At 70.2% G+C, this 25,808-nt stretch overlaps 8 protein-coding genes across 8 annotated transcripts; 4 read left to right on the forward strand and 4 right to left on the reverse strand.

The window, feature by feature from the left end:
* Positions 1-4: 4 nt before the first annotated feature.
* RHOBADRAFT_46346 (uncharacterized protein) lies at positions 5-1,361 on the forward strand (the record flags this gene model as incomplete). Its single annotated transcript, XM_018414772.1, has 6 exons — positions 5-424; positions 487-625; positions 688-920; positions 995-1,074; positions 1,141-1,165; positions 1,269-1,361. The coding sequence occupies 6 exons, from the start codon at positions 5-7 to the stop codon at positions 1,359-1,361; spliced, it is 990 nt and encodes a 329-aa protein (XP_018268800.1).
* Positions 1,362-1,438: 77 nt separating this feature from the next.
* Positions 1,439-6,907, reverse strand: RHOBADRAFT_55444 (uncharacterized protein). Its single transcript, XM_018417853.1, has 6 exons — positions 5,233-6,907; positions 4,983-5,142; positions 3,589-4,896; positions 2,601-3,521; positions 2,256-2,517; positions 1,439-2,172 (listed from the first exon to the last, which is right to left on the reverse strand). The coding sequence occupies exons 1-6, from the start codon at positions 6,555-6,557 to the stop codon at positions 1,631-1,633; spliced, it is 4,518 nt and encodes a 1,505-aa protein (XP_018268801.1). The 5' UTR covers positions 6,558-6,907; the 3' UTR covers positions 1,439-1,630.
* RHOBADRAFT_55445 (uncharacterized protein) lies at positions 6,191-8,865 on the reverse strand (the record flags this gene model as incomplete). The annotated part of the gene is made up of 1 exon (XM_018417854.1): positions 6,191-8,865. The coding sequence occupies one exon, from the start codon at positions 8,863-8,865 to the stop codon at positions 6,676-6,678; it is 2,190 nt and encodes a 729-aa protein (XP_018268802.1). The 3' UTR covers positions 6,191-6,675.
* Positions 8,866-9,521: 656 nt separating this feature from the next.
* On the forward strand, positions 9,522-11,402 carry RHOBADRAFT_55446 (uncharacterized protein; the record flags this gene model as incomplete). Its single annotated transcript, XM_018417855.1, has 2 exons — positions 9,522-10,187; positions 10,328-11,402. The coding sequence occupies 2 exons, from the start codon at positions 9,522-9,524 to the stop codon at positions 11,372-11,374; spliced, it is 1,713 nt and encodes a 570-aa protein (XP_018268803.1). The 3' UTR covers positions 11,375-11,402.
* Positions 11,403-11,905: 503 nt separating this feature from the next.
* On the forward strand, positions 11,906-13,520 carry RHOBADRAFT_46350 (uncharacterized protein; the record flags this gene model as incomplete). The annotated part of the gene is made up of 8 exons (XM_018414773.1): positions 11,906-12,166; positions 12,231-12,275; positions 12,400-12,678; positions 12,752-12,835; positions 12,900-12,971; positions 13,060-13,128; positions 13,207-13,275; positions 13,362-13,520. 8 exons carry the CDS (start codon positions 11,906-11,908, stop codon positions 13,518-13,520), a joined length of 1,038 nt encoding a protein of 345 aa, XP_018268804.1.
* A 1,034-nt stretch (positions 13,521-14,554) lies between these two features.
* On the reverse strand, positions 14,555-17,677 carry RHOBADRAFT_55447 (uncharacterized protein; the record flags this gene model as incomplete). Its single annotated transcript, XM_018417856.1, has 11 exons — positions 14,555-14,762; positions 14,846-15,013; positions 15,086-15,097; positions 15,161-15,424; positions 15,510-15,684; positions 15,791-15,938; positions 16,021-16,146; positions 16,219-16,686; positions 16,764-16,787; positions 16,852-16,899; positions 16,979-17,677. 11 exons carry the CDS (start codon positions 17,675-17,677, stop codon positions 14,555-14,557), a joined length of 2,340 nt encoding a protein of 779 aa, XP_018268805.1.
* Positions 17,678-17,890: 213 nt separating this feature from the next.
* Positions 17,891-20,875, reverse strand: RHOBADRAFT_55448 (uncharacterized protein; the record flags this gene model as incomplete). Its single annotated transcript, XM_018417857.1, has 5 exons — positions 17,891-18,773; positions 18,867-19,616; positions 19,699-20,181; positions 20,251-20,340; positions 20,405-20,875. 5 exons carry the CDS (start codon positions 20,873-20,875, stop codon positions 17,997-17,999), a joined length of 2,571 nt encoding a protein of 856 aa, XP_018268806.1. The 3' UTR covers positions 17,891-17,996.
* Positions 20,876-21,622: 747 nt separating this feature from the next.
* RHOBADRAFT_48832 (uncharacterized protein) lies at positions 21,623-25,799 on the forward strand (the record flags this gene model as incomplete). Its single annotated transcript, XM_018415193.1, has 7 exons — positions 21,623-21,804; positions 24,136-24,438; positions 24,717-24,887; positions 24,993-25,093; positions 25,179-25,245; positions 25,331-25,357; positions 25,685-25,799. 7 exons carry the CDS (start codon positions 21,623-21,625, stop codon positions 25,797-25,799), a joined length of 966 nt encoding a protein of 321 aa, XP_018268807.1.
* Positions 25,800-25,808: the final 9 nt, after the last annotated feature.

The raw sequence follows: 25,808 nt of genomic DNA on the forward strand, positions 1-25,808 counted from the left end.
CGCCATGGTCACGCCCAAGCGCGAGCGCAGCTTGTCCCTCGCAGACGACAACCCTCCACGCACCGCCTCGCGTGCCCTGCGCGACGCCATCCAGCTCGTCTCGACCTCGTCCCCGCTCGACATCTCGCCCGCCCTCGACGCCCAGCTCCTCGTCCTCCTCAGCGACGCCGTCACCCTCACCACCGCCCTCGAGGACCGCGAGCTCGAACACGACCGCAAGCGCGTCAAGCTCGAGCACGCCTCGGTCGAGCCCGCCGCCGCCCTCGCTCGTGCCGCCGACGCTCCACCTCGAGCTGGTCCGCCCGTCGCCAAGGCGCCCATGCCGAGCTTCTACGGGCTCGATACCGTCCAGGGCGCGCTGAGCGACGCAGAGTACGCCGTCCTCCACGACGTCGAGGCCGGCCTTCCTCTCCTCGACACGCTCGTGCGTCCCTCCTCTTCTTCCCGCCCAAACGCCCGCACCCCCTGACCCAAGTCCCCCCACAGGGCATCCTGCTTCGTCCCGTCAAGAGCCACGACGACGGCAAGGTCAACCTGCTCGAGTGGGAGGCGCTCTTCCCCGTCAAGGCGCCCGAGTCCAACTGGCGCGGCGCCTTCTTCCAGCCACGCGTCATCTTCTCCGACAGTGCGTCCTCAGCGGTCTCTCGCCCACCTCAGTACACGACCCTGACGAGCCCCTCCCCTCAGACTACCCCTCCCAGCCGCCCAAGGTCAAGCTCGCGCCCAGCTTCTTCCACCCGAACGTCTGGCCGTCTGGCACCGTCGCGCCCAGCTGGCCCGAACGCCAAGCCGTCGCCGACACATGGTCCGCAGAGCTCCTCGCCGTCTATGGCGCGCTCGGCCTCAAGGGCCGGATCGCGTCGCGCAATACGCCCCACGACGTGTTGGTCAAGGTGCCGGAGCATCTGCGCCTGCCTCTCGTGCGCCCTCGCTCCCTCTTTCTCGTCCCCAGTGCACACGTACAAGGTCCTGACGTGCCCTCGCGTCGCGACAGTACCTCGAAGCGTGCCGAGCCGTCCTCACGAGCGAGCGGTTGGACGAACCTGCGTCGCTCGAGGCGTGGAGCACGATCAAGTGCGTCCCTCTCGCCTTTTCTCCTGTCATGCACGAGCCTGACTTCTCCTCCTCTCGCGCGCACAGGAAAGAGCCAGCAAAGTACCGGTCCGTCTCGCGCTCCTTCCTCCCCCTCTCCTGCGCGCCACTGACCCTCCCTCCTCCCTCCCACCCGCCACGGACGGATGGTCGCCGTCCTCGCCGCGACGCTCCAGCCCACCTCGACCGACCTCGCCCACCTTGCCGACGCCGCCGCACGCGCCGAGTGGCGCACCGAGAACGGCCTCGACCTCCCGCTCGACCGGTGACGTGTCCATTGCAACGGGCCGCCGCGCTTTCTCTCTCTCTCGTCGTGCTTCTCTCGAGAGAAGAAGAGAGACTGAGAGAGATGCAGAGAGTGGCTGTGCAGCGAGGCGAGGCGAGACGAGGGGCATCTATCGCGAGCGGTACAGACACAGAGAGGCGGGTGCAAGGGGTTCGTGCGCCTGATTCGGGGGGAAAGCTATGCACAGGTTGCGAGAGAACGACGATGAGACCCTCCTTCCCTCCTCCTCCTCCTCTCCAGCAGCCGACGCCGCTAAGCCTCCGACGCGCGCTCGACCTCGACAAAGTCGTCGTCGCCGCCGCCGCCAAGGACAGGCGACTCTGGCGCCGGGCGCTCGAGCAGCACCGGCTCGGCATCGTCCAGCTCGGCCATGTCGACGTCAAAGTCGTCCTGCTCCGAGTCCTGGGTCGGGTCGGCCGAGGCCGAGGGCGGCGCCGCCGCCGCCGCACGACCAGGGAGCGGGACGGCCGCCGCCGCCGCTCGCGAGGGCGAGAACGGGTTGGGCACGTCGTCATCGTCGTCGTCGTCGCCCGGGTCCGACATGAGCGAGTCCTCGCCGGCCGACGAGCTCACGGCGGGCTCGAGGGCCGGGCGCGCCGGCTGCGCATGCGCCTGCGCCGCCGCCGTGGTCGAGGTCGAGGTCGAGCCGTCGTCGGCGTCGTCGCCCCACCCGCGAGGGACGGGCGCGTAAAAATCGGCGACAGGGTACCGCACGTCGCGGTCGGGCGACTCGCCGAGGACCGAGATGATGTCGCGGACAGGGTGGCGGGACGAGATGTCGGCGTACAGGGTCGCTGCGGGCACGAAAGCGGCGGCGTCAGAGCACGGTCCTCCTCGACGACGAGGGAACGAGAAAGAGAGCGAGAGAGACACGCACAGACGCGACAGGCCTCGCCGATGACGCGCGAGACGGCGATGCGGACGCTGACGACCTGATCGCGCGCGAGGTTGCCGAGCGTCGGCAGGAGGTGCTCCTCGAACAGGTCGGCGCCAATCTCGGCGCGCACGCACGCGAGCGCGGCGGCGACGTACGTGCTGCGGTTGCGGTAGCTCGAGTCGCTGCTGAAGACAAACAGGAACGCGAGGAGCTTGTTGCGCGCGACCGAGTTGCAGAGGCTCGCCTCGAGGATGGGCGGGATCTGCGACGACGACGAGGCGGGCGACGTCAGGATGCGCGACAGGCGAGAGAGAAAGAGAGAGGGAGAGAGAGACTGGGACGCACGACGAGGACGGCTTGCTCGCGCACTGCGGCGACCGAGTCCTTGAACGCCTTGACGAGGACGCCGAGGACGGCGTCGGCGCCGTCGTCCTGCACGAGGCCCGGCCCGACGTCGGCGAGCTGCTCGGCAATGTGCTCGCGCTGCCGCCACAGGCGGACCTCGCCCCACGCGTCGGCGAGGACGGCGAGGGCCCGGGCGGCGCCGCCCGGCGTGAACGACGCGAGGAGTGACGGCCAGTGCTCGAGGACGGCGGCCTGGATGTTGTCGCCGTCGTGCAGAAACCACGACAGGGGCTCGAGGAGGGATTCGTCGCTCTGCTCGGGCCCGATGATCTTGGCCACCTCGTGCAGCGACGACGCGAGGCTCTGGCGGACCTTCTCGGTGCGGTCCTGACACAGCGACCGGTGCGCGTCGCGCAAGAGGTGCCAGCTCGACCTGCCGAGCGTGAGGACGACGGCCGGGAAGTTAAACGCCGTGAGGATCTCGCGGTCCGGGTCGCGAGAGGCGGGCCACGGGCGAACGGGCGACCAGCTCTGCGACGCCTCGAGGAGCGCCGTCGGCGGCGAGTCGAGCGAGCCGTCGAGGGGCGAGAACTGGATCGGCGGCGACATGGGGGCCCGGGTCGGGTCGGACGGGACCATGGGCGAGCTGGTCGACGCCGTCTTGCCGAGGAAGAAGTCGAGGAGCTCGTCCGGGACGCCGGCCGGGTCCTCGTGGAACAGGTACACGAGCTCGCCGCACACCTCGAGCGCGCCGCTGCGCACGTTGCGGTTCTCGTCGACGCCAAAGAGGGCGATGGCCTTGACCGTCTGGGCGCGCAGGGCCGAGCGCGACAGGTTCTTGCAGAGCGACGGCAGGGCGAGGACGGCGGCCCGGCGGACGTGCCACATCTCGTCGCGGCAGTAGGCGTCAAAGAGCGGCAGCTGCAAAGAAAGAGGGGCAAGTCAGGACGGGGTATCGAGGAGGGAGAGATAGAGAGGTAGGGCGCACCGCCGTCTGCTCGACCGCGTCGCTCGGGAGGCACTTGGACAGGGCACCGAGCGCCTGGACGGCCTCCTTGCGGACGTAGAACATGCCGTCGTCCTTCATGCGGGCGACCTCGGGCAGGAACTGGTCGACAAAGACGTCGGCGTCGAGGCACTCGGCCGTCGCGATGGCGCCGACGAGGCTCATGGCCACCATCTTGCCGATCGACGCCTCCTCGTCGGCGCCGCCGCCGAGGTCGGGCGAGAAGGACGAGTAGCCCATCGGGTCCATCGGCGGCGACGGCGGGTGGAACGACAGATCGCCCGGCTCGGGGTCCTTGTCGGCAGGGACGATGCCCTCGGTGCCGGTGCTGCGGTCGCTCGCGCCACCTTGCTCGCCCGCCCGGGGCAGCGGCGCGCCCCAGCCGGCGTAGTCGAGGGCACGCACGCCGGCGTCGCCGGCGTCGTCGGTCGAGGACGAAGCGGCGTCGGCGCTCGAGCCGAACGAGCCGAGCCCGGCGAGCCACTCCTCGTCGAGCGGCTCCTCCTCCGGGCTCAGGAACAGCGTCGGATTGACCGTCTCGTCGTCTTTGTCGGCGCTGCCCTCGCGCACGGCCGAGGCGGCGTTCTTGGCGGGCGTCGACGTGGTCGCACCTGCGTCGCCGTCGGCGCTGCCCTCGTCCTGCGCCGCCGCCGAGGCGTCGCTGCCGTCCTGGTCGAGGCGAGCGAGGCCGAGGACGATGCCGCACACGATCTCGTCCTCGAGGATCTGGCGCGCCTCGACGCCGAGCTCGTACCGCGCGTGGTGGTGCGCCTCGCCGTCGGCGTCGTCGCCCGACTGCTGCTGCGGCGGCGGCGGCGGGAGCGGCTCGGTCGTGCCGAACGTGAACTCTGCGACCGACGGCTCGTTGTCGGGCGGAGGAGGCGGCAGAGGGCGGTCCTTGAGGCGGCACAGGAAGCGGACGAGGGCGGCCTCGGCGGCCTTGGCGACGAACGCCGACTGGTCGGTGAGGAGGGCGCCGAGGAGGGACGTAAAGGCGGTGGCCGAGATGGACGGGGCTGAGGGAAGGCCGCCGCCGACGGTCTGGAGGCTGGCGCAGGAGGGAAGAGGCGTGTAGGAGCCGGATGGGGACGGCTTCGAGGTCGTTGGCGGGGTCGACGCCTCGGACAGCGGGCGGTGCGACGAGGTCGGCGACGTGTCGACGGACGAGAGGGCCGTCTCGTGCGTCGAAGGCGGTTGCTGCTGCTCGGCCGGGTCCTGCGGCGAGATGGCGGCGGCCGATGCGGCGTCCCCATCGCTCGACGACGCGTCGAGCTCGGCGAGCGGGCAGTTCTGCGGTCCATGTCCCACGTCCGCATCAGTTCCTGCACGCTGAACGCACACAAAGAGAGACGGCGAGTGAAGAGTCGGCGACGCACGGCGAAAAAGTGCCACATGACGTGGTCGAGTTTGGGCGCGAACACCTCCTTGACGGGCTCCTCGTCGATGAGGCCGGCGAGGAGCGGCAGGACGTACTCGACGGCCTCGCACACGTCGACGCCGGGCAGCCACTCTGGGAGGAAGTGCGCGACGCGAGCGCTGCGGGTGGACGGGGAGCGAGAGTCAGGGTCTTGATCTCAACGTACGGGCGGAACGAGAGAGAGAAGGGAGGAAGGCAAGGCGACGCACCGGTCCTCGAGAGCGTCGCTCTTGGCGCAGACAAAGATGCGCTCGAGCGCCGAGAGCTTGTCCTCGTCGATGACGGCGAGCGCGTCGGCGTCGCTGCTGCTGTCGCCCTCGTCGCCCTCGGCGTCGAGCATGCCCTCGTCCTCGTCATCCGCCGAGGCCGACGCAGGCGCATCGTCGGCGCCCTCGCCCGCAACCGGCCCAGCATCGACCTCCATCGCGCGCCCGTCGCCCTCGCCCTGCTCCGCCTCGCCCACCCGCTCCTCGCCCTCGCTCGAGCTCGACGCGCCCGTGATGCCGAGCTGCTCGAGCAGGCTGAGGCGCTCGCGCTCCCTCCTCGCGCCGCTCGAGCGCCTCCTCGGCTTGGCGCTCGGGCCCCCCACCTCGCCCGAGCCGTCCCAGTCGTCGTACCCGGCCCACGGGTCGTCCTCCTCGTCGCTGCTCTCGCTCCCGCTCCCGCCCTGCTCCTGCTCCTGCTCGTGCGCGGTGGCGCGATCGGCGCCCCTCGCGGACGACGAGGCCGAGGACGAGGACGAGGCGTGCGAGCCCTCCCAGCTCGGCGCGCGCTCGAGGACGGGCACCGACCGGCGGTCGCTCAGCGCGCGCGAGAGCGGCGGCGGCGGCGCGCCGTGGTCTGCTGCACTCGCGGCAGCGCCGGCGTCGGTCGACGAGGCCAAGGTCGACGGCGCAGAGGAAGAAGTGGTCGAGCTCGAGGCGCCGGTGGGCGAGAGGACGGCGGCACGCGCCGGGAGCGAAAAGTACGAGCTCGTCGGCTCGGTCGGCGAGGCCGTCGGCGTCGTCTCGAGGTGCTCGGGCGTGCCGACGGGCGAGGCGTCGCCGGCGGGCCCGGTCGCGGTGCGGTGCGACAGGGGCGGGACGGGCGGCGCGAGGGCGTCCGGCGAGGTCGATGTCGAGATCGGGATCGAGGTCGAGGTCGAGAACGAGGACGGGGGCGCGGGGGAGAGGTCGAGCGCGGGTGGAGCGCCGGCGGACGAGCTCGTCGACGACGACGACGACGACGCCTCGAGGCCGGCGAGCATGCCGTCCGGCAGCCCGCCGAGGCCCAAGCCCGGGCTGTGCACCGGTGCCTCGCCTCGCGCGTGCGGCGCGCGCTCGTCCTCGTCCATGCGCGGCTGGTGCTCCTCGGCCCGTTCCCCCTCCCGCTCTGCCTCGCTCTCGCCGTCCGTCTCACCGCCCGCCGCCGCTCCCGCGACGCACACGGCGCTCGCGAGCGCAAGCGGGCTGTGCACCCTCGGGCGGTGGTCGCCGTACCCGTCTCCCGCACCGAGGCGCGCCTTGCCCTTGCCCTTGCCCTTGCCTTTGCCCATGGGCAGGGCCACAGCCGGCTGCTCGTCCTCGGCGGCGCCACCTGCGCCCGACGACGACGACGACGACGACGACGGCGCAGCGCCCACCGCCGCCGCCGCCGCCGCCGCGCTCTCGGGCTCAGGGCTCCTGCTCCGGCTCCTGCTCCTGCTGCGACTCCTGCTGCGACTCCTGCTGCGACTCCTTGCGCGCACAGCAGCCCGCAGCGAGCTCGTGCGCGCTGAGCGGCAGCGGCGGCGAGGGTGCGCCGGGGAGGGGCAACGGGTGCGGGGGCGGGAGGGGCGGGAGGCCGACGGGCGCGTGCCGCGGCGAGTGCGGGCGGTCGTCGAGCGCGAGGGCGAGCTTGGCCGTGCGCGAGGGAGAGCTCGGCGCCTGGGTCGGGGCGGCCGGCGCGGCGTCGTGAGGGTGAGGGTGAGGGAGCGGGAGCGCTTCTGCGGCGCGGGTGCGCGGCGATGCTGGGCTCGCCGGACGTGCCGAGGGGAGCGTCGACGCCGACGACGAGGGCGACTCGCCGGGAGGAGGGGGACCGGGTGGCCCTGGCGGCGGCGGCGGCAGCATCGCCCCGCCATGCGGGTACGCCGCGTCCGCCGGGCCCATCATGGCGCCCGCGGCGCCCATGCCATCGAGCACGAGCGCCGGCGGCGGGCTGAGGCGCATGAGCGCGTCGTCGTCGCCTGCGCCTGCCCCTCCTGCCGAGCCGGCGCTCGACGGCCGCTCGCACAGGTACAGGCTCGCGGGCGACGCCGTGCCGCCCAGGCCCGGGGAGCACATGCCCCCTGCAGCAGCAGCGGCAGCGGCGGTGGCGGAGCGCGACAGCGAGCCGCTGCGGGGCCTGGCCCCGCCACCACCGCTACCGCCGGCGGGGCTCGGTGCGGCGGGCGACGAGGGTGAGAGCGAGCCCGACGCCGCAAGTGCGGGTGCGGCGAGGTCGAACGGCCGCAGCGGCGGGCTCGCGAGGCCGAGACCTGCGCCCGGGCTCCCACTCGGGCTCGAGCTCGCGGCGCCGTGGCTCGCTCGCCGCCTCGCCGCCGCCGCCGCCGCAGGGTGCGGAATGTCGACGGGCGCGAGCGGCGGCGAGGCGCACCTGGGCTCGAGCCCATGCCCGGGCGCGTCGTCGCCAACGTCGGCCATGCGCATCGCGTCGTCGATGAAGCCGGCGCACTGGTCGGCGTCGAGCCGGAGCGCGAGCGGCGACGGCCCGCGCGCGTGCCCGTACGCGTGGGTCGGGCTCGTCGAGGGCCCGAACGGCGGCGAGCGCGCGCCTGACGGCGAGCTGGGAGAGCCTGCCGACGAGGCGGACGAGCGCCTCGCAGCGCGCGCCGCGAACCCGAGCCCGATGCCGCTCGCGCCCGCGCCGGGCGACGACGGCGAGCCAAACACGGGCGAGCTCGTGCCCTCGCTCGCGCCGGGGATGGGGGTCCCTCCTCCCGCTCCCGGCGACGCATGCGCCGCGTGGGCGCCGCCGCCGTCGGCGAGCGCGACGGGCGACTGGGCGTGGCTCCTCACGCCGTGGAGGAGCGCAGCGTGCGACGCCGCGTGGTCGTGGTGCCCGTGAACGTGCGACGAGCTCGCGCTCGCACCCGCACCGGCGCTCATGCCCGCGCCCACGCCCGAGCCCGAGCCAGACGCCGAGCGCGAGTGGGCGCGCCCGTGGCCGTGCGCGTGGCCGTGTGCGTGCGAGTGGACGTGGCCGTGCGCAGGGCTCGACGCCGTGCGCGAGCGCGGGGCGCGCGTCGGGCTCGAGGAGGCGGGGCCCGAGGCCGACGTGGGCGAGGGGGCGCGCCCGAGGTGCGACGACGGCGCGTTGTGCGCCCCGCCGGCGATGACGAGGCGCGTGAGGGCGCTCTGCGGGCTCGCTCCCGCCCCCGCTCCCGCTCCCGCTGCTCCTGGGCCCGAGCCAGCCTCGGTCGAGCCGCGGCGCTGCATCGGGAGGGCCGACGTGCTGCTCGAGGGCGAGGGCGCCGCGGTGGGCGCGACCAAAGGGAATGCGCCCGGCGGGCTGACGCTCTGCGTGCGGCGGTGGCGCCCGAGGCGGCCGGGCGAGACGGGCGAGGGGGCGACGAGTGGGACCGAGAGTGAGGTCGAGCGGGCGTGGGTGGGCGACGAGGGGCGGGCCGCATGCGGCGAGGAGGAGGAGGAGGCGGCGCCGAAGGACCAGCCCGAGGGGGGGCCGGGGAGCGCGAGCGAGGGGAGGAGGGTGGTCGCGCCTGGTTGAGGGGATGGCGAGCCGCTCGAGATCGAGGTCGAGCGCGGGCGGCCGCGCACGGGCGCGGGTGCGGCCGACGAGGACGACGGGTGCGGGTCGGCCATGAGGGGGAGCTCGGGGTTGTGGGCCGTGCCACGCGCAGTGAGGCTGTTTGAGGGGCAAGGCGAGTCAATGGGGTTGGTCTCGAAAGGGGCGCGGTGTTGGTTGGCGGCGAGAGATGAGGGAGGAGGGCGGGCGAGCTCGACGATGACGATGGGTCACAAGGGGGGGTCCTGCACTGGCTCGATGCGGTCGTCGAGGGTGTGCAGGGCAGGTGCACTCGACTGGCAGTGGCTCTGGTGCGGTGACGGTGTGTGCGAGGCTTTGGCCGAGGGACGGACGAGGTTGGCGAGGGAGCGGACGGCCACTCGGGCGAGGCGGCGAGTGGCGGGTTGCCGGGTGCGGTGCACAGTGTAGGAGAGGATGGGAGAGCTCACTCGTGGTCCCTGTGCGTGGTTGCGCTAGTGGATGTTGACGACCAAGGGGCGATGAGGAAACGGCTTGTGGTCGAGCGGGGCGGGGTCGAGCAAGGCGCGCTCGAGCTGGTGCGCTGTGGTAGGTGTGCTCTGGTGCACGTCTGGCTGTCGGGGTAGCCCTGGCTCGCACTGCGAGAGCTTGTGGTGGCGACGAACCAAGACCCCACACCTCGCTCTCGTCCCTCTTGCTCTCCCACCTCGTCGCTCGACCCACTACCCAGCTCGACAGAGCCACACGGCGCACCATGGCCGTCCCCACACCCGCACCAGCCGCCCCGACCGTGCTCCAGCTCCCGCGCATCGCCGTCCAGCCCTCGTTGCCGCTCGTCCTTGCCGACCTGTCGCGCCCCGGCTCGCACATCGCCGCAGAGGACGCGTGGGTGTCGGCCTACAACGGCACCCGCTCAGCCCATGCCCGCATCCGCGTGTCCGAGGGCGACCAACCCGGTTCATCGTGCGACCTCGACCCGCTCGACGACCTCGTCCCGGCGGCCGACCTCGCGCTCGACCCGACTCACTGCGCCGTCCGACTCGCCGTACCTTCACTCTCCATCCCTCCCACCACCGCCCTCCTCCCCTCGCCCCGCCTCAACCCCGTCCGCCCCTCGTCCTCCTCGTCAACGACCAACCCGACCTCGCTCGACGAGCCCGCACCCGCCTTGCTCGCCTCGTCCGGCCCCACCTCGCTCGACCTCGTCGTCCTCTCGCCCCAGGCCGACAAGCTCCTCCTCGGTGGGCCCGACGGCCACGCCCGCGTCGTCCACCTCGTCGGGCACGACCTCGCGCAAAAGGGCCCAGAGGTGCGCCTCAGGGGCCACGTCGGCGACGTGTGCGCTGCTGGATGGGCTGCGAGTGGAGAGGTCGTCGTCACGGCCGCGAGCGACATGACGGTGCGCGTCTTTAGTGCGACGGTGCGTCTCCCTCTCTCTCTCTCGCCTCGTGCGTGCTCGAGCCGCGAACGTCGTCCTGACGTTGCTCTCCCTCCCTCTCTCCTCCCCCCTCTCGCTCGTCACTCTCTTCCCCGGCCCGCCCTCAACCTCGCACCCCGCAGGACGGCTCCTCCCCACGCGTCGCCGCCGTCCCCCCTCAGCGCCCCACCGCGCTCATCCCGCTCCTCTCGCCCCTCTCCTCCTCCACCACCGCCACCTCTCCTCCCGCACCCGCACCCGCACCCGTACCCCACCCCCAGCCCCACAAAGGCCGCCACGTCCTCGTCTCGTCCCTCTCGGGCACCCTCACCCTCCTCGACCTCTCGCCCGCCCCGCCCGCCCCGCTCCACACCTGGCGCCTCGCCGCACCCGTCACGGCCTGCGTCGTCCTCCTCGACGTCGCAGAGCCCGAGGACCACCCGGACGACGTCGGGAGGCGCAGGTACGCGCTCGCGGCGGGCGCGGACGGGTGCGTGCGCGTGGTCGGGCTCGCGCTCGAGGAGGCGGCGGCGGCGGCGGGAGGCGAGGCGGGCACGGTGATACTACGCGCTCCAGCGTCAGGGTCGGGCGCGCGGGGGCACGTGACGGCGCTCGACGCGCTGCCGTGCCCCGGCGGCGAGGGCGGGTGGACCGTCGCGCTCGGGACGAGGGACGGCACGGTCGCCGTGTACGACGTGCCGCGCTCGGCGGTACTCGCCGCCGCTGCTCCTGCTCCTGCTGCCAGTGCGGGTCCGGCGGCGCAGGACGGCGACGAGCACGAGCTCGCCCCGCGCGTCGCCTGGCGCCGCACGCCGCCCGAGCCCGAGCCCGGCGCAGCCTCGTCGGGCGCCGCGATCCATGCGCTCGTGCTCTCGCGCCGGGAGCGCACGTGCGGTGCGCTCGAGGAGCGCGAGGGCGAGGGCGGCGAGCGCGCGAGGAGCGTGCTCGTTGCGCCGGGGGACGGGCTCGCGTACCGGGCGGGGCTCGGCGGCGATGGCGATGCGCGATCTGGCGAGGGGGAGCAGGAGCAGGAGCAGGAGCAGGGGCAGCGTCGCGCCGTCGTGCACGTCGAGGAAGAGCTCGTCGGGCTCGACTGCGAGCCGGCGCGCTCGATCGTCGAGGACGGGCACGGCCGCGTGTGGGTCGTCGGTGGGGGCGCCGTCAGGGTGTATGAGCGCCGGGCGCTGTGAGGAAGGTGCAAGGCCGGTTTGCGGCTGCCGCGAGTCGGAGAAGGAGAGGGAGAGGGGGAGGGCCGGCGCTCGGACCTCGAGGGAGGGAGGGACGACGGGCTTTGGCTTGGGCTCTCGCTTCTGGTCGGTCGTCTCTCTCGCTGTGTCTCCTGCGCTCGCTCGAGTCGACCTCTCGACCTTGAGCCGCCATGTTGTTGTCGATGGCGACGTGCTTTTGCTTGGGCTCGCGCTTCTCGTTCCCCCCTTCTCGCTTCTCGTCTCTCTCGCTGTGTCTCCTGCGCTCCCTCGACACGGTATCTCGTCGACCGTCCGGCGTTCCCGCTCGTCCTCCTCGAGCGCACGGACGTCGGGCGTCGCCGGTCGCTTCTCGTCCGCGCCGGCTACAGACCGGACACATCCTCGGACGTCGTCTGAAGCCGGTGCAGCGCCGTTGCTCACCGCGCGCTTCGACCTCGCTCTTCCTTCCCTTCTCGCTCTTCCCCTCGTCCTCCCCGTCTTCGTCCCGACCGTTACCTCCTCCTCACGCCCGTCATGGCCGACGCCTTTCAGACCCAGATCGAGCGCACCGCCTCGACCTGGCGCGCCGCCGCCCGCGCCGCGAACGCTCGCGCGGGGCTCTCCGCAGAGCAGCACATCGAGCAAAGGTCCAAGGAGTGGCTCGACGAGATGGAGCCCCTCGTCGCCCAATTTGACTCGTGGTCGTCGTACGAGCACCACGTCGCGCTCGGGATCATGAGCGAGATTGAGCGGCGCGCCGAGGCGAGGCAGGCGGGCGAGCCCGGCATCGACTTGGTGAGCAGCGAGGGCGTTCTTCTCTCGCTCGGACGGGCAGGCACTGACTCTCTGTGCGCCGCAGCCGTCGGAGGAAGACGTGCACAAAGAGCTGGACAAGCAGGAGAAGGTACGCACGCGCCCCCCTCTCTACCTTTCTTTCGTCCCTTCCTTCCTCCTCCCTCTCCCTCTTCTTCGCCCGGCGGGTCACTGACTCTCGTCCTCATCCCCCCCTGTTGCACGCCCTGCACCAGACCTACGACTACCTGCGCTGGCTCGGCCGCCAGATCATCGCCGCGTTCGCCGGCCCCCGCACGCGGGTCGGCTCGGAGGCGCGTAAACACACTGCGAGCGAGTGGTTCCAGCACGGCGTCCTCGCGCGCGTCGACCAGGCCGAGTTTGATGGTGAGCGCTCTGAGGCGCGCACGGGCGCCATCGCGGAGCTCGACGCGGTGTGGGCCGCGCTCGGGGGCAAGAAGCCCAGGAACCCGGCGACGGGGAGGCGGGTCGCGGCGAGCGGGTCCGAGCAGCTGGTGCGCCCCTCTTTCTCTCTTGCCCTTCTCTTCTCGTCCTCGGACGTGAACTGACGTCCCTCGTCGCACGCAGCCGAGCTTGTCCGACACGGAGCACTTCTCGGCGCTCGACGCCTTCCTGAAGCGCGTCGACGACCAGCGTCGATGGGCCGAGGATGTGAGTCCTCCTCTTCTGGGGTTTCTTCTTCATCAAGGTACTGATTAGCTGCTCCCTGCCACAGCGTGCTATTCGTTGGGCGCTCCTGGCCGCGTCTGAGGCCGCTCGAGGGACCGCCAGTGTCGAAGCCGAGAGCGTGAGTCCTCCCTTTGCCTTTTCAGCTCTTCTCCCCCTTCTCCCGCGGTTCGACGTCGACTGACTTGCTTCCTGTCCATGCGATACAGGAAGCGGTCAAGGCGGCGATCGGCAAGCTCGCCTGGTGGGCGATCAAGGCCGAGCCGGCACGAGTCGTCGTGCGTCCCCCTCTGTCTCTCTCTGACCCGGCCTCTTCTTGGCCGCACGCTCACGCTAGTCCTCGCTTGCACCCACAGGACACGGTCCGCCACGCGCTCGACAAGCTCAAGACGCAAGAGTCGGCGCCGACGGCGGACGAAAAGCGTGTACGTCCTCTCTTTCGTCGCCTCGGCATCCTCTCTCTCTCGCCCACCTCAGTCGACTCACACTTTCCCTCCTGGTCCTGCCACAGCTCGCCATCATCGCCGCCTTGGGCCAGCTGCGCCTCTCGGCCGAACGCTCGCACGCGCGCGGTGTCCCGGCGCGCAGCCTCGCACACAGGTCGATGGGCCGGGTCGAGCTCAGCGCGAGGCAGAGCGCCGTGTACGGCCGTGCTAGAGCTGGCTGGTGAGCAGCGTCGGGTAACGTCGTTTCCCTTCCATCGTCCTTTTTTCCTTCGCCCCAGCAACCTCCCCTCTCGCTCTCGCTCTTCCTGTCGCGCCCCCTATCGCCTGCCGCGCTTTGTCGCTCGTCACCCAGTCTCGTTCTTGTCTCGTTCAGCTGTAGCGACGTCTGCAACGACGAGCGCCCAAAACTTTCGCCCTCGTCCGTCTCTAGCGACCTTCTCAAATCGCCTCGTCGGCTCTGTCCCTCTTTCAACAAGCCCTCGAGAGCTGCCGAATCTTTGCAAGCCCGCACTGAGCCTTGATGCTTGCAGACGTCTAGCCGACACGGAGCAAAAACTCTTAGAGAGCCGTCGAGGCGCCGGCTTGCTCCCTACGTAGCTGACGTGGCAGCGCTTCGGCGTCGGATTCGGCTCTCCCACGGCGGCACTTTCAATTCTGCCTCGCTCAGACTGCAGATGCTCACTCTTCTCTGCGCCGAGGAGCTTTTTTGCGCGCGTGCTTGGCGGTCGCCGCGAGCCACCGGCCGCTCCATCGGCGTCGGCGCAGGAAACGTGCTCGCAGAAGCACTGAGAACTCTTCGCTCTCTTCGTCCTGCTCTCATCTCTGTCGCTTTACCTTGCCTGTGTCAGTTCGGCTGCGAGGGGACCTCACTCGTCGTCCCACTAGTTCTGATCGAGTCTCGCGAGGTTTCGATCGACTTTCTCAAGTTGCCTCGCCCCGTCTCTCTCTCGCTGTCGCAGTCCTGCAAACGTCTCGGCTTGAACGCAACCCGCAGGAGACCGGAGCTACACTCAGTAGCGCGATTCATGCGAGAGAGCGACAGCTGTACACGAGGAGAAGCTTTGCTCGCACACCCCTGCCCTCTCGACGACGAAGGAGAAGGCGACGAGGACGAGTCGCATTGCTCGACAAGCTACAGGCTCGACGCAGAGAGCAGAAAGAGATAAGCTGTGCGACTCGATTGAGCCGCACGGGTAACGCCGACGCCGACGCCGACAAGCCTCCCTCGCCCTCGCTCGGTCCTCCTCTCCGAGCACGCTCACCCGACGAGCGCCGTCCTGCACAGCCCGACGACCCTCGCGCCGTGCGGCCCTCCCAAGCCGATCAAAGCTCCCTCCTGTTCGAGAATGGTGCGGCCGAGCGTGTCCTTGTCGCGGTCGGGAGCGGCGTGGCCGGTGAGGAGGTTGACGAGGAGCTGGGCGCCCTGGGCGTGCGAGGCGATGCCGACGAGGAGAGGTGGCTCGTCTCTGTGTGCTCACGAAGCGTCAGGAGGTCTGTCGGGGAGAGGGACGAGGAGGAGGGGAAGGGACAGAGGGAGCGAGGGACGCACCCGCTCGAGGTCGTGATGGCGGAGACGAACTTGCCGATGCCGGCCGGCCCTGCGCGACTGCTGCGCATGCACTTGTCGACGACCTTGGCGCCGAACGGGTGGAGGGCGAGCTGCGGCGCGCACTGCATCGTCTTGACGCAGAACGGCAGCGTGTTGCGGTCGAGCAGGCTGCGAGCGGGCGAGGAGGGGGACGGTCAGGGGCGTTCTCGATCGACGAGTCGAGAGAGGGGCGAGACGCACTGCGTGACGGTGCTGTTAGGGGAACGAGGTCAGTCAGGACCGAGAAGGCGAGAGGGAAGAGAGGGGTGGACGCACAAAGACCCGCTCGGCGTCCTCGCGACCTCGTCTAGCCCGTCGAGGATCTCCCTCGCGACGACGCTCGACGCCGTCGGCGCCCAGTCCTCGAGCATGTGCTGCACGACGAGCGAGCCGCCGTCGTCCTCGACGATCGACGCCCACTGGCCGGTCCCGAGGTCGGCGAGGCGCTCGAAAAAGGCGGGCGAGTTGGGCGTCGTCAAGATGCGGTTGACCACGTGCACGCTCGACTTGGTCGTGAGGACGTTCGGGTGCGGAAGGAGCCTGTTGCGAGGAGAGAGCGAGGGTCACTTTGCCGGTCTGACGAGGGAAGAAGGGTCCGAGCGAGAGAGAGAGAGCGGGGACGCACTCGGCGATGACCTTGTCCTTGGTCGTCGAACCGCCGCAGTCGAGCAGCTTCTGCACGACGTGGCACCCGAACGAGTCGAGGCTGAGCTGAAGGAAGTGGCCGACGAGCGCGTCCTCGTACGCCTGGGCGAGGGCCGAGTCGCCCGTCTCGAGGCAGCGCGAGACGAGGAAGTTGCCTGTCGAGGGAGAGAAAGTGTCAATGACGAGCAACAGCGGCACTCGCCACGCTCTCGCGCCGGCGCAGACCCGACACGAGACCGAGAGAGGACCGACTCGACGCACCAAACTTGCTGACGCTGAGCTCGAGGACACGGCGCCCGACGGCGTCAAACAGCTCTTGGCGCTTCTCCTGGGACGTGCCCCGGACCCGCTGCTGCAGGAAGAGCGAGCACTGCTGGTCGTTGTGCGCGAGGATGCGGCGGACGAAGCCCTGCAGGACGTGCGCTCGTCCAGTTCTCGTCAGTCCTCGTCGACCGTGGAGCGCAAGGAGAGAGAGAGAGAGGAGGACGCACCTCGCGGTCGATGTCGGCGTCCGTGTCGAGCAGGTCGCGGTAGTTGGGCAGCGGTGCCTGGCGCAGCAGAGGCGGGCGAGGGTAGACCTGGGTGCCGAGCGAGATCGAGCGGTGGTGCAACGCGGTCTGCGACGACGCGGGCCCTGTCAGAGTGAGAGAAACAGACGGGGGGCAGAGAGAAGCAGAAGCTGGGCGCACCTGCTCGGCCTGGAAGTCGACGCCGACGCCCTCGCGCCCGGACCCTCCTCCGCTCCCGCTCGACAAGTCCGCCATGCTCGCGCTCCTCTCCCTCGACCCACCTCCTGCCCATCCACCCATGCTTGACGACGCTGAAGATGCGAGGCCGGGGTGGAACGGCGGCTGACGGGCGGGACCGAGGCCGACCGGCTGCGGCGCCGACGACGACGAGTGCGCCTCGAACGGCGAAAAGTGCAGTGGGCCGAACGAGGCGACGCGCTCGCGAGGCGCGTGACGACCGAGAGGCGCGCTCGACGACGAGGAGCTGAGGAGCGACGACGCGCGCGACAGGGTCGGGCTGCCGTGCGGGTGGACCTGAGGCGAGGCGGGAGGCGTGAACTCGTCGCCGTTGGGGCTGACGCGGTGGCCGTGCGGCTCGGCGCGATGACTGCCATCGGGGAAGGTGTGCGGGAACGGGGAAGGGAAAGACTGCATCGAGGGCGGCATCGGTGGGGCGAAACGTGGCACGAGAGAGTGGTGGCGAGGGAGGAAGGTCGTCGGCGGACCGCCTTGGGCTGCCACTTGGGGCGCTGTCGTCTCGAGGACGTGCAGTCGGTGCGAGAGGTCGACCACAAAGCTCTCGAGCTCGTCGACGCGCGAGGCGAGGGCCGTGACGACGTTGGCGAGGTCGAGCGGGATGACCTGTTTCAGGACGAGAGACCGACGGCAGAGGTCAGTCGAGCGCGCTCTGACGCGCAGGGTAGTGGGAGCTCGAGCGCACCTCGGCACCGTTGCGAGCGAGAGCGGCCTCCTCGACTCGACGACCCGGACGACCTGCGACGCTCGGTCCCTCCTCGGCGTAGAACCGCGGCCCGCCTGCCCCATCTTGCTCCCTCGCGCCGTCGTTCTCGCCACCGCCGCCGAAGCGGAGCGTGGGCCCACCGACACCGCTCGACGTGCCACCGCGACTCGCCGACCGTCCCTCGAGCTCCTCGTGCTGCTCGAGCCCGCGCCCTGACCACTCGTCGTGCGGTGCCACCATGAAGAACGGCGTGCGGCGCCCGCCGAGACTCGTGACCGGGTCGTCGGGACGACTCGAGGTGGACGTGGTGGGCGAGGCGGGCACGTCGAGGTGGACGAGCGAGGTTGCGCGCGAGGGCGGCACGAGGTGGCGGTTCGAGGGCGAGGGACCGCCGTTGATCGCTCTCGGCGGGGCGTGCTGGACGCCGTGCGAGTAGAGGAGGCTAGGCCGCACGGGCGCCTGGTGCGAGCTGGGCGAGAGCGAGGACGAGGGGGAAGGGGAGGAAGGAGGCGAGGCGACCGGGCCCGACACGGCTCGGCGGACGACGACCTGGGACGGCTCGAGCTCGACGAGCACTGGTGCCGCTGGACGAGGCGCGCGCGAGGTCGGCGTGGGCGTCGTCGAGGTGGAAGGGAGCGAGGTCGAGTCGGGAGGGGGAAAGGGTCCGGGCGACGGCATGGCGACGGCGCGCTCGCTGTAGAGGACAGGCGAGTAAGCTAAGGCGGCTCAGGTGTGAACCTTGGTGGCACCGAGAGGCGCTCGGTGGCTCGAGGCGGGAACGAGAGGGAAGAGGGAAGAGGAGAAAGTGGGAAAGGCGAGCGAGGACAACGACGCTCGCCCCGAGTTCTGCTCGAGCTGGACCTGCTGCACGCGCCGAGTATGCCTCTCGGGTCGAGGGTACCACGTCTTCTTTGCTGCAGCTGGGCACGAGGTCTACGACGCCGAGCCCGCCGACAGCTCTGAGCCCCCTCTTCTCTCACTCCCCGCTCGACCCTCCTCAGTTCGGCTGGCTCGCGAGCCCGCCGCTCATGAGCACGACCTTCTGCCGCCCCTTGCCCTTCTTCTTACCGCCGCCGTTGCCCGCCGCGCCGTCCGCCGCGCTCCCGCTGCTGCCGCTCACCGCGCCCCACGAGTCGTCGTCGGCCGTCAGGATCGTCTGCGCAGCGCGCGCTTGCGGCTTGGCGAGCGCAGCGCGCATGCGCGCCCGGCTGTCGGACGCCGAGGACGACGTCGGCAAGGAAGGGAAGTCGAGGCCCGAGGCCGGGCGACGGGCGGTGCCGCCGCTCGTCGACGCCGGGCGCGAGATCGAGCGCGGCGTGACGCTCGCGCTCGAGGCGCGAGAAGCAGGCGCCCCCGAGGAGGAGGCGCCCCCGAGGGAAGGGAAGGCGCCCGGGGAGGTGGCACCGCCGCCGCCGAGCGAGGGGAAGGCGCTCGGGCCGGCGAGGCTCGCCGTGGCGCCTGCGGCCGACGCCGACGACGACGACCAGGGCGTCGAGCCGCCGACGGCGCGACGCGCCGTCTGCTGACCGGCCTTGGCCAGGCCCGGGATCGACTTGGTGTTGGACGCGCTCATGAGGGCCGGGAACGGGTTCGAGCGAGGTGCGACGGGCGCCGGGCCCGACGAGGTCGCGGCGCGCTCGACGCGGTCCCAGGTCGTCGACGGGTTGTGGCCGGTGCGGTGCTGGGCCGAGAGGGCGCGGTGGGACGTCGCGTGGACGGCGGTCGGCTGGCCGTGGAGGGTCGGGGCGAGGGGCGCGAGCGAGGGGAAGTTGTTCTGCAAGCGGGCGGCGAGGTCAGTCTTGCTGTCGAACAATAGCCGCAGCACGAATAGAGAGAGGAGAGAGAGAGAGAGAGAGAGAGGACGCACCTCGCTGCGCAGGTCGCGCCAGGCGATCTGGACGGCCCGTTTCTTGTCCGGCTGGTCGAGCAAGTCGGCGAACCCGAGGATGACCGTCTCGGCGTCGTCGGTGCGCTGGTCGAGGACGTTGTACAACTGGTCGACAAAGTCGTGGGCGTTGAGCTCGCCGTTGCGGAAGCTGCGCGCGGCAATCTTGAACCCGGCGATCTTGCCCTCGTGGCCGTGCGTCAGGTCCTGGACCCGGCGCAGGAGCGCCGCATGTCGCTCGAGCGTCGCGACGTCGCGAGCTGCGGCGCTGTCGCCGGCGCCGAGGGGCGTCGTCGCGCCGCTCGAGGTCGGCGACGGGTCGCCCGTGAGCTGGCCGCCGAACCGAGCTGCGCGGCTGCCGCCGGCGGCGGGCGCGCCGAGGCCCGGGATGCGGCGCTCGCCCGACGGCGTGGCCACGGCCGACGACTCACCCGAGCCGCCGCGAGCCTCGACGAAGCTGGCGGCGGGAGCGCGGCCGCCCTGGTTGCCGCCGCGTCGTCGGCCGTCGCCGCCGGCGCCGCCGCTGCGCGTGTGCGACTCGCCGTTCGAGTAGACAAAGTTGGTCTCGATGCGGCGAGCCTCCTTGCGCGACTTTTGGTCCTGGACCGAGCCGATGCCGTGCACCTCGAGGGCGTGCGCCTGCAGGTCGAGCTCCGACTCGAACACGACGAACTTTTGCGCGAGGCAGTCCGGGTGCGGGCACAGGAAGTGGTCGTTCTTGTAGTGTTGCTCCTGCGAGAGTGGGCGAGAGAGGCGAGGTGAGCGCGGGGACGAGGAGGGAGAGAGAGAGAGAGGAGGAGAAAGGTCGACGCACGAGGCGGTCATAGTTGAGGTGGTACTGGTGGCGGACGCCCTGGCGGACGCAGATGAAGCACTCCTCGTGCTGCTCGCGACAGTGCTTGTACAGGCCGTCCGAGTCGTAGAACCACCGCTTGCAGAAGCCGCACATGGCGTGCTGCTTCTCGAGGTGCTGGTCGAGCTCCGTCTCGCGCCTGCCGCCGCGCCCGCCGCCGCCGTTGTGCCGGTCCTGGCCCGGGTTGGCGAGCGCAAACAGCTCGTGCTCGTGCGCAAAGATCTTCTTGTTGCTGCAGCACAGGTCGCACAGGGTCGTGTGGTGCGTCGCGCGCACGTGGCGCTTGAGGTCGGACCAGCCCGACAGGATGTGGTCGCACGCCTGGTCCTCGGCGTCGGGTGCGGCCGAGTTCGGGTCCGACAGGCCGGGCTTGTACGGGCAGTTGAACCGCAAGAGCGACAGCGTGTCCTCGAGCTGGGCGCGCGACTCGAACAGGATGCCGAGCTGCGAGGGTGGAAGCCGGTCAGTTTCGCTCTCTTTTGACGGTCGAGAGAGAGAGAGAGAGAGGCGCACCTTGGTGTCGCTGAAGGGGGTGCTCTCGGTCGTGTAGTCCTTGAACAGCTGGTCCTCGCTCTCGGTAAAGATGACGGTCGGGCAGTCGGTCTGCGAGCGCGGCGACGAGGGGTCAGTTCCCGCGCACAGAGAGGGCGAAAGCGTGGCGGCGCACCTTGCAGAAAGTGCACTCCTTCTTCTTGTACAGGGCGCGGAGGCGGATCGAGCACGTGTGGCACGTGCGGTGGTCGCACGCCGACACGGACCAGTAGACGACGGGCTCGGCGCAGATGAAGCAGATGGCGTCGTCGTCGGTCGTCTCGCCGGCCTCGTCTGCGGCTTTGGCCATGGCGCGCGCGTAGGCGTTGACCTCGAGCACGCGCTCCGAGTTGTTCGTGTTGCGGTCGACGGCGGCCGAGTCGTTGCCCTGGGTCGAGTGCTGCTGCTGGAGCTGGAGGTGGGGCGGGCGGTTCTTGCCCTTGGCGGCCGCGTTGCCCTCGTTGTTGCGGCGGTTCTGCTGACCGCGCTGGCCCTGGCTGGCGCGAGGTTGACCCGGGTTGGCCGTGGTCGAGGTGGTCGACGAGGGGGACGAGGTCGAGTCGTCACCGCCCGTGAGGCGGCCGCCGAAAGCTGCGCGGCGCGACATGTGCTCTGCTGGAGTGCTGGTGCGGGTGCAGGCTTGCCCAGGCGGGAGCAGCGACGAGCGCGAGGTTGGTCTAGGGCAAACCCGCCCTCGCGCGACTCACTCTCCCTCTCCTCGATCCCGCTCGCTCACGCTGCAGCGAGAGCCTTGTGCTAGCAGTCCTGGCTGTGCTCTCAACAGCCTGCGCGAAGCTGACAGCGCTCGATCGCGCCCTGTCGCTGTCTCCTTCCCCTCCTCCTCCCACCTCCTCCCTCGCCCGTCACGGACGCTGCTCGCAACTCGTCGCGCCGCTCGCCAGCGCGTCTTCTCTGCGCTCGACTGGGTGCTTGGTGAGCCCCTCGGAGCCCAGCTTGCGCGCCTTGCGCGGGTCGGGCTCGCTCGCCGTCGTGTCTCTCGGGGTAGCCGCGTCCGCCGGTCCGCCCCGCGCGACCCTTGCGCTCGTCTGCGATCTTGCGCCTGCTGGCGAGCGAGACGTTCGGCCGGACCTCCTCAACTGGACCGGACGAGGAGGTCTGCACCCGCTCCTCGTCCTCCTCGCCAGTCCGCATGCCTCGTCTCTCGCAACGCTCTGCTTGGCTCGAGAGGTCCTCTGCAGGCCTCGGCCTCGTCGCCGGATCGGCTTCGGTTCCGCCGAGACTGAGCTAGTCGGCCGGTCGTGCTCGCCGCAGCCCGGACGACTCGCCGTCGACCGACTTGGTCCTCCTCGACCTTCGACTCGTCTGCTTCTGCCTACCGGTCGAGCGCACCGCCATGGGCTGCGCGCAGTCGACCACCTCAAGCGTGAGCTCGTCGCCGCAAGAGGCGGCGGCCTCTCGCGCCATCGACGACGACCTGAGCCGGGCCAAAACGGAGCACTCGAAAGTCATCAAGTGCCTCCTCCTCGGGCCAGGCGAGTCGGGCAAGAGCACCATCCTCAAGCAGCTGCGACTGCGGTGCGCCCCAACTTCCTCTCGCCCCCTATCGTGCTTGAGCGCGCGGCCTGACCTCCTCGCCTGGCGCGCAGCTACGGGTCGCCGTGGTCCGACCGCGAGCGGGCCCCTTATCGCGAGATCGTCTTCGCCAACACCCTGCAGAGCGCTCAAGTGCGTCCCACCTTCTTCCCGGACTTGTCCTGCACGTCGCCCTGACACTCGTCGCCCTCGCAGGCCGTCCTCGCAGCCTTTCCCTTCCTATCGATCACGGTCCCGGCTCACCTCGAGGAGACGACCAAGTACCTCGAGCACCTCGAGGTCGACGACGCGATCGACCCGTTGACGAACGGCCTGCGCGAGGAGGTCGCCGAGGCGCTCTCGGCGTTCGTCAAGGACGAGTCGGTCAGTCGGGTCGTCGCGCAAAGCGGGCGCTTGCAGCTCAACGACAGCGCCGACTAGTGCGTCCCTCTCTCTCTCTCTCTTCTTTCGTTGTCCGCTCGGTAGTCGAGGAACTGGCACCGACCCGCACGCAGCTTCTTCACCTCGATCGCGCGCATCTGCGAGCCGTCGTACCTGCCGAGCGTGCAAGACGTCCTCCGCTCTCGAGTCCGCTCGACGGGCATCGTCGAGGACAAGTTTGACGTCGGCGCCGGCAAGAGGCTGCTCGTCGTGGACGTCGGCGGGCAAAGGAGCGAGAGGAAGAAGTGGTGCGTCCGGCTTCCTCGATCTGCGGTCGCTGCGCTCCTCTGAGCAGCGACCGCTTGATGATGTGCACGAGGACCGCTCACCAGTATCCGATCCCGCAGGATCCACTGCTTCGAGAACGTCGACGTCCTCATGTGCGGCGGCTCGCAGCTCTTCCCTCGTCCTCGGCGCGCGCACTGACCTCGACCTCTCGCGCAGGTTCGTCATCGCCATCAGCGAGTACGACCAGATGCTTTACGAAGACGAGCGGGTCAACAGGCTCGACGAGAGCATGCAGGTGCGTCGTCTTCTCTCTCCGACGAGGCTCGACCGCACTCGTCCGCTCACGCTCTCTCCTCGCCGCAGCTCTGGGAGACGATCGCGCAGAGCCGATGGTTCTGCAAGTCGGCGTTCGTCCTGTTCCTCAACAAGCGCGACCGCCTCGCCGACAAGGTCCTGTCGGGCCACTCGCCGCTCTCGTCGTTCCTGCCCTCGTTCACCGGACCCGACGGCGACGTCTCGGCGGCCGAGGCGTTCCTTTCGCAGCTCTTCAAGGACCTGTACCGCCCTTCGCCCGCTCGGCCGCTGTACACGCACCTCACGTGCGCGTGCGACCAGTCGAGCACGCGCGTCGTCCTCGGCGCGGTCCTGCAGAGCGTTTTGACGCGGGCTCTCGCCGACATCGGCATGCTCTGAGCGTGCCCTCTCTCTTCAATGTCCATCCTCTCGAGCTCGTCGTCGTACCCCATCTTCCCTCGATTCTGCAATGCCAGTTCGCGCGCCCGTCCATTGTTGTCGCTCGTGCGCTTGGCGGCCCCGGCTTCCCTTTGTCCTGCTCGCTCGCGTGGCTCCACCCTCGCGGTTGGCCAGGGAGCGCACCCTCCCTTCCGGCCGGTGCGCATCGCAGCCGCTTCATTGGGCGCGGCGTGCAGCAAGGTGAGAGTCCACCCGGGGGCCTGAGCGCGGGGAGCCGACTCGGAAGCGAACTCGCTCGCTCTCCCTCTGCTCGTCGCCTCTCTCTCCTCCCCTCTCACACCTCTCCGTGCTGCAAGCTCGCCCGTGACCTGTACTCGCAGTGTCCAAGCCCACCCTCCTTGTGCGTCCCGCCGCTCTCGCCCCGATCCACACCGGCCACAGCCCTCATCATCGGTCTGCTCGCACCGCCTCAGTCGGACAAAGGGCGCCGACTCGTCGAGTGAGCGGCCAAGGAGTGCGCCGGGGCGACTGTGTACAGCACTCTGACCTCTACTGTGCCCTGCAGCACACCGCGCCCAGCTTTCGCCCTCCCTCTCGCTCCTCCTCGAGTCGTCGCCGTCCGTCGGCCCCACCCCGACCTCCCTCCCTCGACTCGACGCGGGCAACATGGGCTGCGGCCAGAGCATAGACGCCGAGGCGGCGCAGCAGAACAAGGCGAGCGCGGCGATCGACGCCGAGCTGCGACGAGCGCGGCAAGAAGAAGGGTGCGTTCGAGCGGTTCCTCCTCGTCTCTCCCACAATGACAAGCTGACCTTGCTCTCCCCGGGCAGGAAGACGGTCAAGTGCTTGATGCTCGGAGCGGGCGAGTCGGGCAAGTCGACCCTCGTCAAGCAGATGCGCCTCATGTGCGCCCATCTCCCTCTCATTCCCTCCTCCTCGAGCTCTATGAAGCTGACCGTCTCACTCTCGCAGGTACGCCCGACCATACACCGACCGCGAGCGCGCCGAGTACGCCGAGGTCGTGTACGCCAACGCCGTCCAGTCGATGCAGGCCGTCATCCGCGGCTCCGAGGTCGTCCGCATCGCCATCCCGACGCACCTGCACGACACGGCCGACTACCTGTCGTCCGTCTCGTCCGACGAGGCCGTCGACCTCGGCACGGGCAGCATCTTGCCGCACGTGCGCGACGCCATCGTCGCGCTGTGGGCCGAGCCGGCCGTCAAGGAGATTGTGCGGCACAGTGCGGCGTACCAGCTCAACGACTCGGCTCGCTAGTGCGTCCCACTCTCTCCTTTCTCCCTCCCTCTTTCGACGTCGAGATAGTGCGGCAAGCGGAGCGTCTCGATTGGCGCCGCACGAGCCCGGCGCCCGGACCTTCCCAAGTTCGAGCCCGCCCCCTCCTGCTGCGGCATCGAGCTCTCGAACGCTCGCTCGACGCACTCGCACCTCGTCATACGTCCCTCCCACCTCGTCTCGAAGGCGACAGAGCATGTCTCCCTTCTCCTCAAGCCCGCACTGACCTCTTCTGCCCCCTCCCCCTTCTCGCCCGCAGCTTCTTCGACGAAATGGGTCGAGTCGGCCAGTCGGGCTACGTGCCGACGGACCAGGACATCTTGCGCACGCGTGTGCGCAGCACGGGCATTGTCGAGGAGACGTTCGACGTCAAGGGCCAGAAGCTGCGCGTGTTTGACGTCGGCGGGCAGCGCAGCGAGCGCAAGAAGTGGTGCGTCTGCACCTTTCTCTCTCTCTGTCGGCGTGGCGAGCCCCGGGGCATCTCGCCGACTGGGTAGAAGTACGGCAGGCGTACTTACGAAGACGACGTCCGCAGGATTCACTGCTTCGAGAACGTCAACGTCCTTGTCTTCGTCGCCGCCATCTCTGAGTACGACCAGGTCCTGTACGAGGACGAGACCGTCAACCGTCTTGCAGGTGCGTCTGCTCTCTCTCGGGCGAGACGGTGGGCGCGCAGACCGAGAACGAGACTGACTTTTGCCCTCCTTCCCTCTGCTCGCAGAGGCGGCCATGCTGTGGGAGAGCATCGCCGGTAGCCGGTGGTTCGTCTCGAGCGCGTTTGTCCTCATGTGCGCCCTACCTTTCTCTATCTGCCGGAGTCGCAGGACAAGAGAGGGGCTGACCTCGCTCGTCCGCGTCGTCGTCGTCCCGCAGGCTCAACAAGATCGACCTCTTTGCCGAGTGAGCCACCAAGCTGTCCTTCTCTTGCCCAGCGTGTCCATAACTTCTTCAAGGCCCGATTACTGACGCTGTTCTTGCCCCTTCCTCCCCTCCCCTCCTGCCTCGTCCGCCTCGCCTGCTTCTCCTTCCGCCCCGTCGCCCTGCCCGCTCGCCGTCACGCCTGCCTTCCTCGCTCTCCCCCTCCTCGTTGACCTCGACAGCAAGATCCTCGGCGCCGGTCCGCCACTGATCGACTACTTCCCACTACACGGGCCCGCCGCGAGAGCTCGAGCCGGCAAAGGCGTACATGCGCGCCAAGTTTGTCGCGCTCAACTCTCGGCAAGGGAGGGGCCTCTACGTCCACCTCACGTGCGCGACGGACTCGAGCCAGGCCCGCGTCGTGCTCGCCGCCGTCATGGACCAGGTCCTCACGCGGCTCCTGTCCGAGGTCGGCTTGATGTGAGGGCGTCCC

The sequence above is a fragment of the Rhodotorula graminis genome, assembly GCF_001329695.1.
Source record: "Rhodotorula graminis WP1 unplaced genomic scaffold RHOBAscaffold_13, whole genome shotgun sequence".
NCBI lineage: Eukaryota > Fungi > Basidiomycota > Microbotryomycetes > Sporidiobolales > Sporidiobolaceae > Rhodotorula > Rhodotorula graminis.

Bases quoted from the DNA above. Each gene is read 5' to 3' on its own strand.
- RHOBADRAFT_55444 (XM_018417853.1), bottom strand. From the start codon at position 6,557: ATGGGCAAAGGCAAGGGCAAGGGCAAGGGCAAGGCGCGCCTCGGTGCG. The intron at 3,522-3,588 runs GTGCGCCCTACC...CTTTCTTTGCAG, and splicing joins ACGCGGTCGAGCAGACGGCG to CTGCCGCTCTTTGACGCCTA. The intron at 2,173-2,255 runs GTGCGTGTCTCT...TCGTGCCCGCAG, and splicing joins CGGCGAGGCCTGTCGCGTCT to CGACCCTGTACGCCGACATC.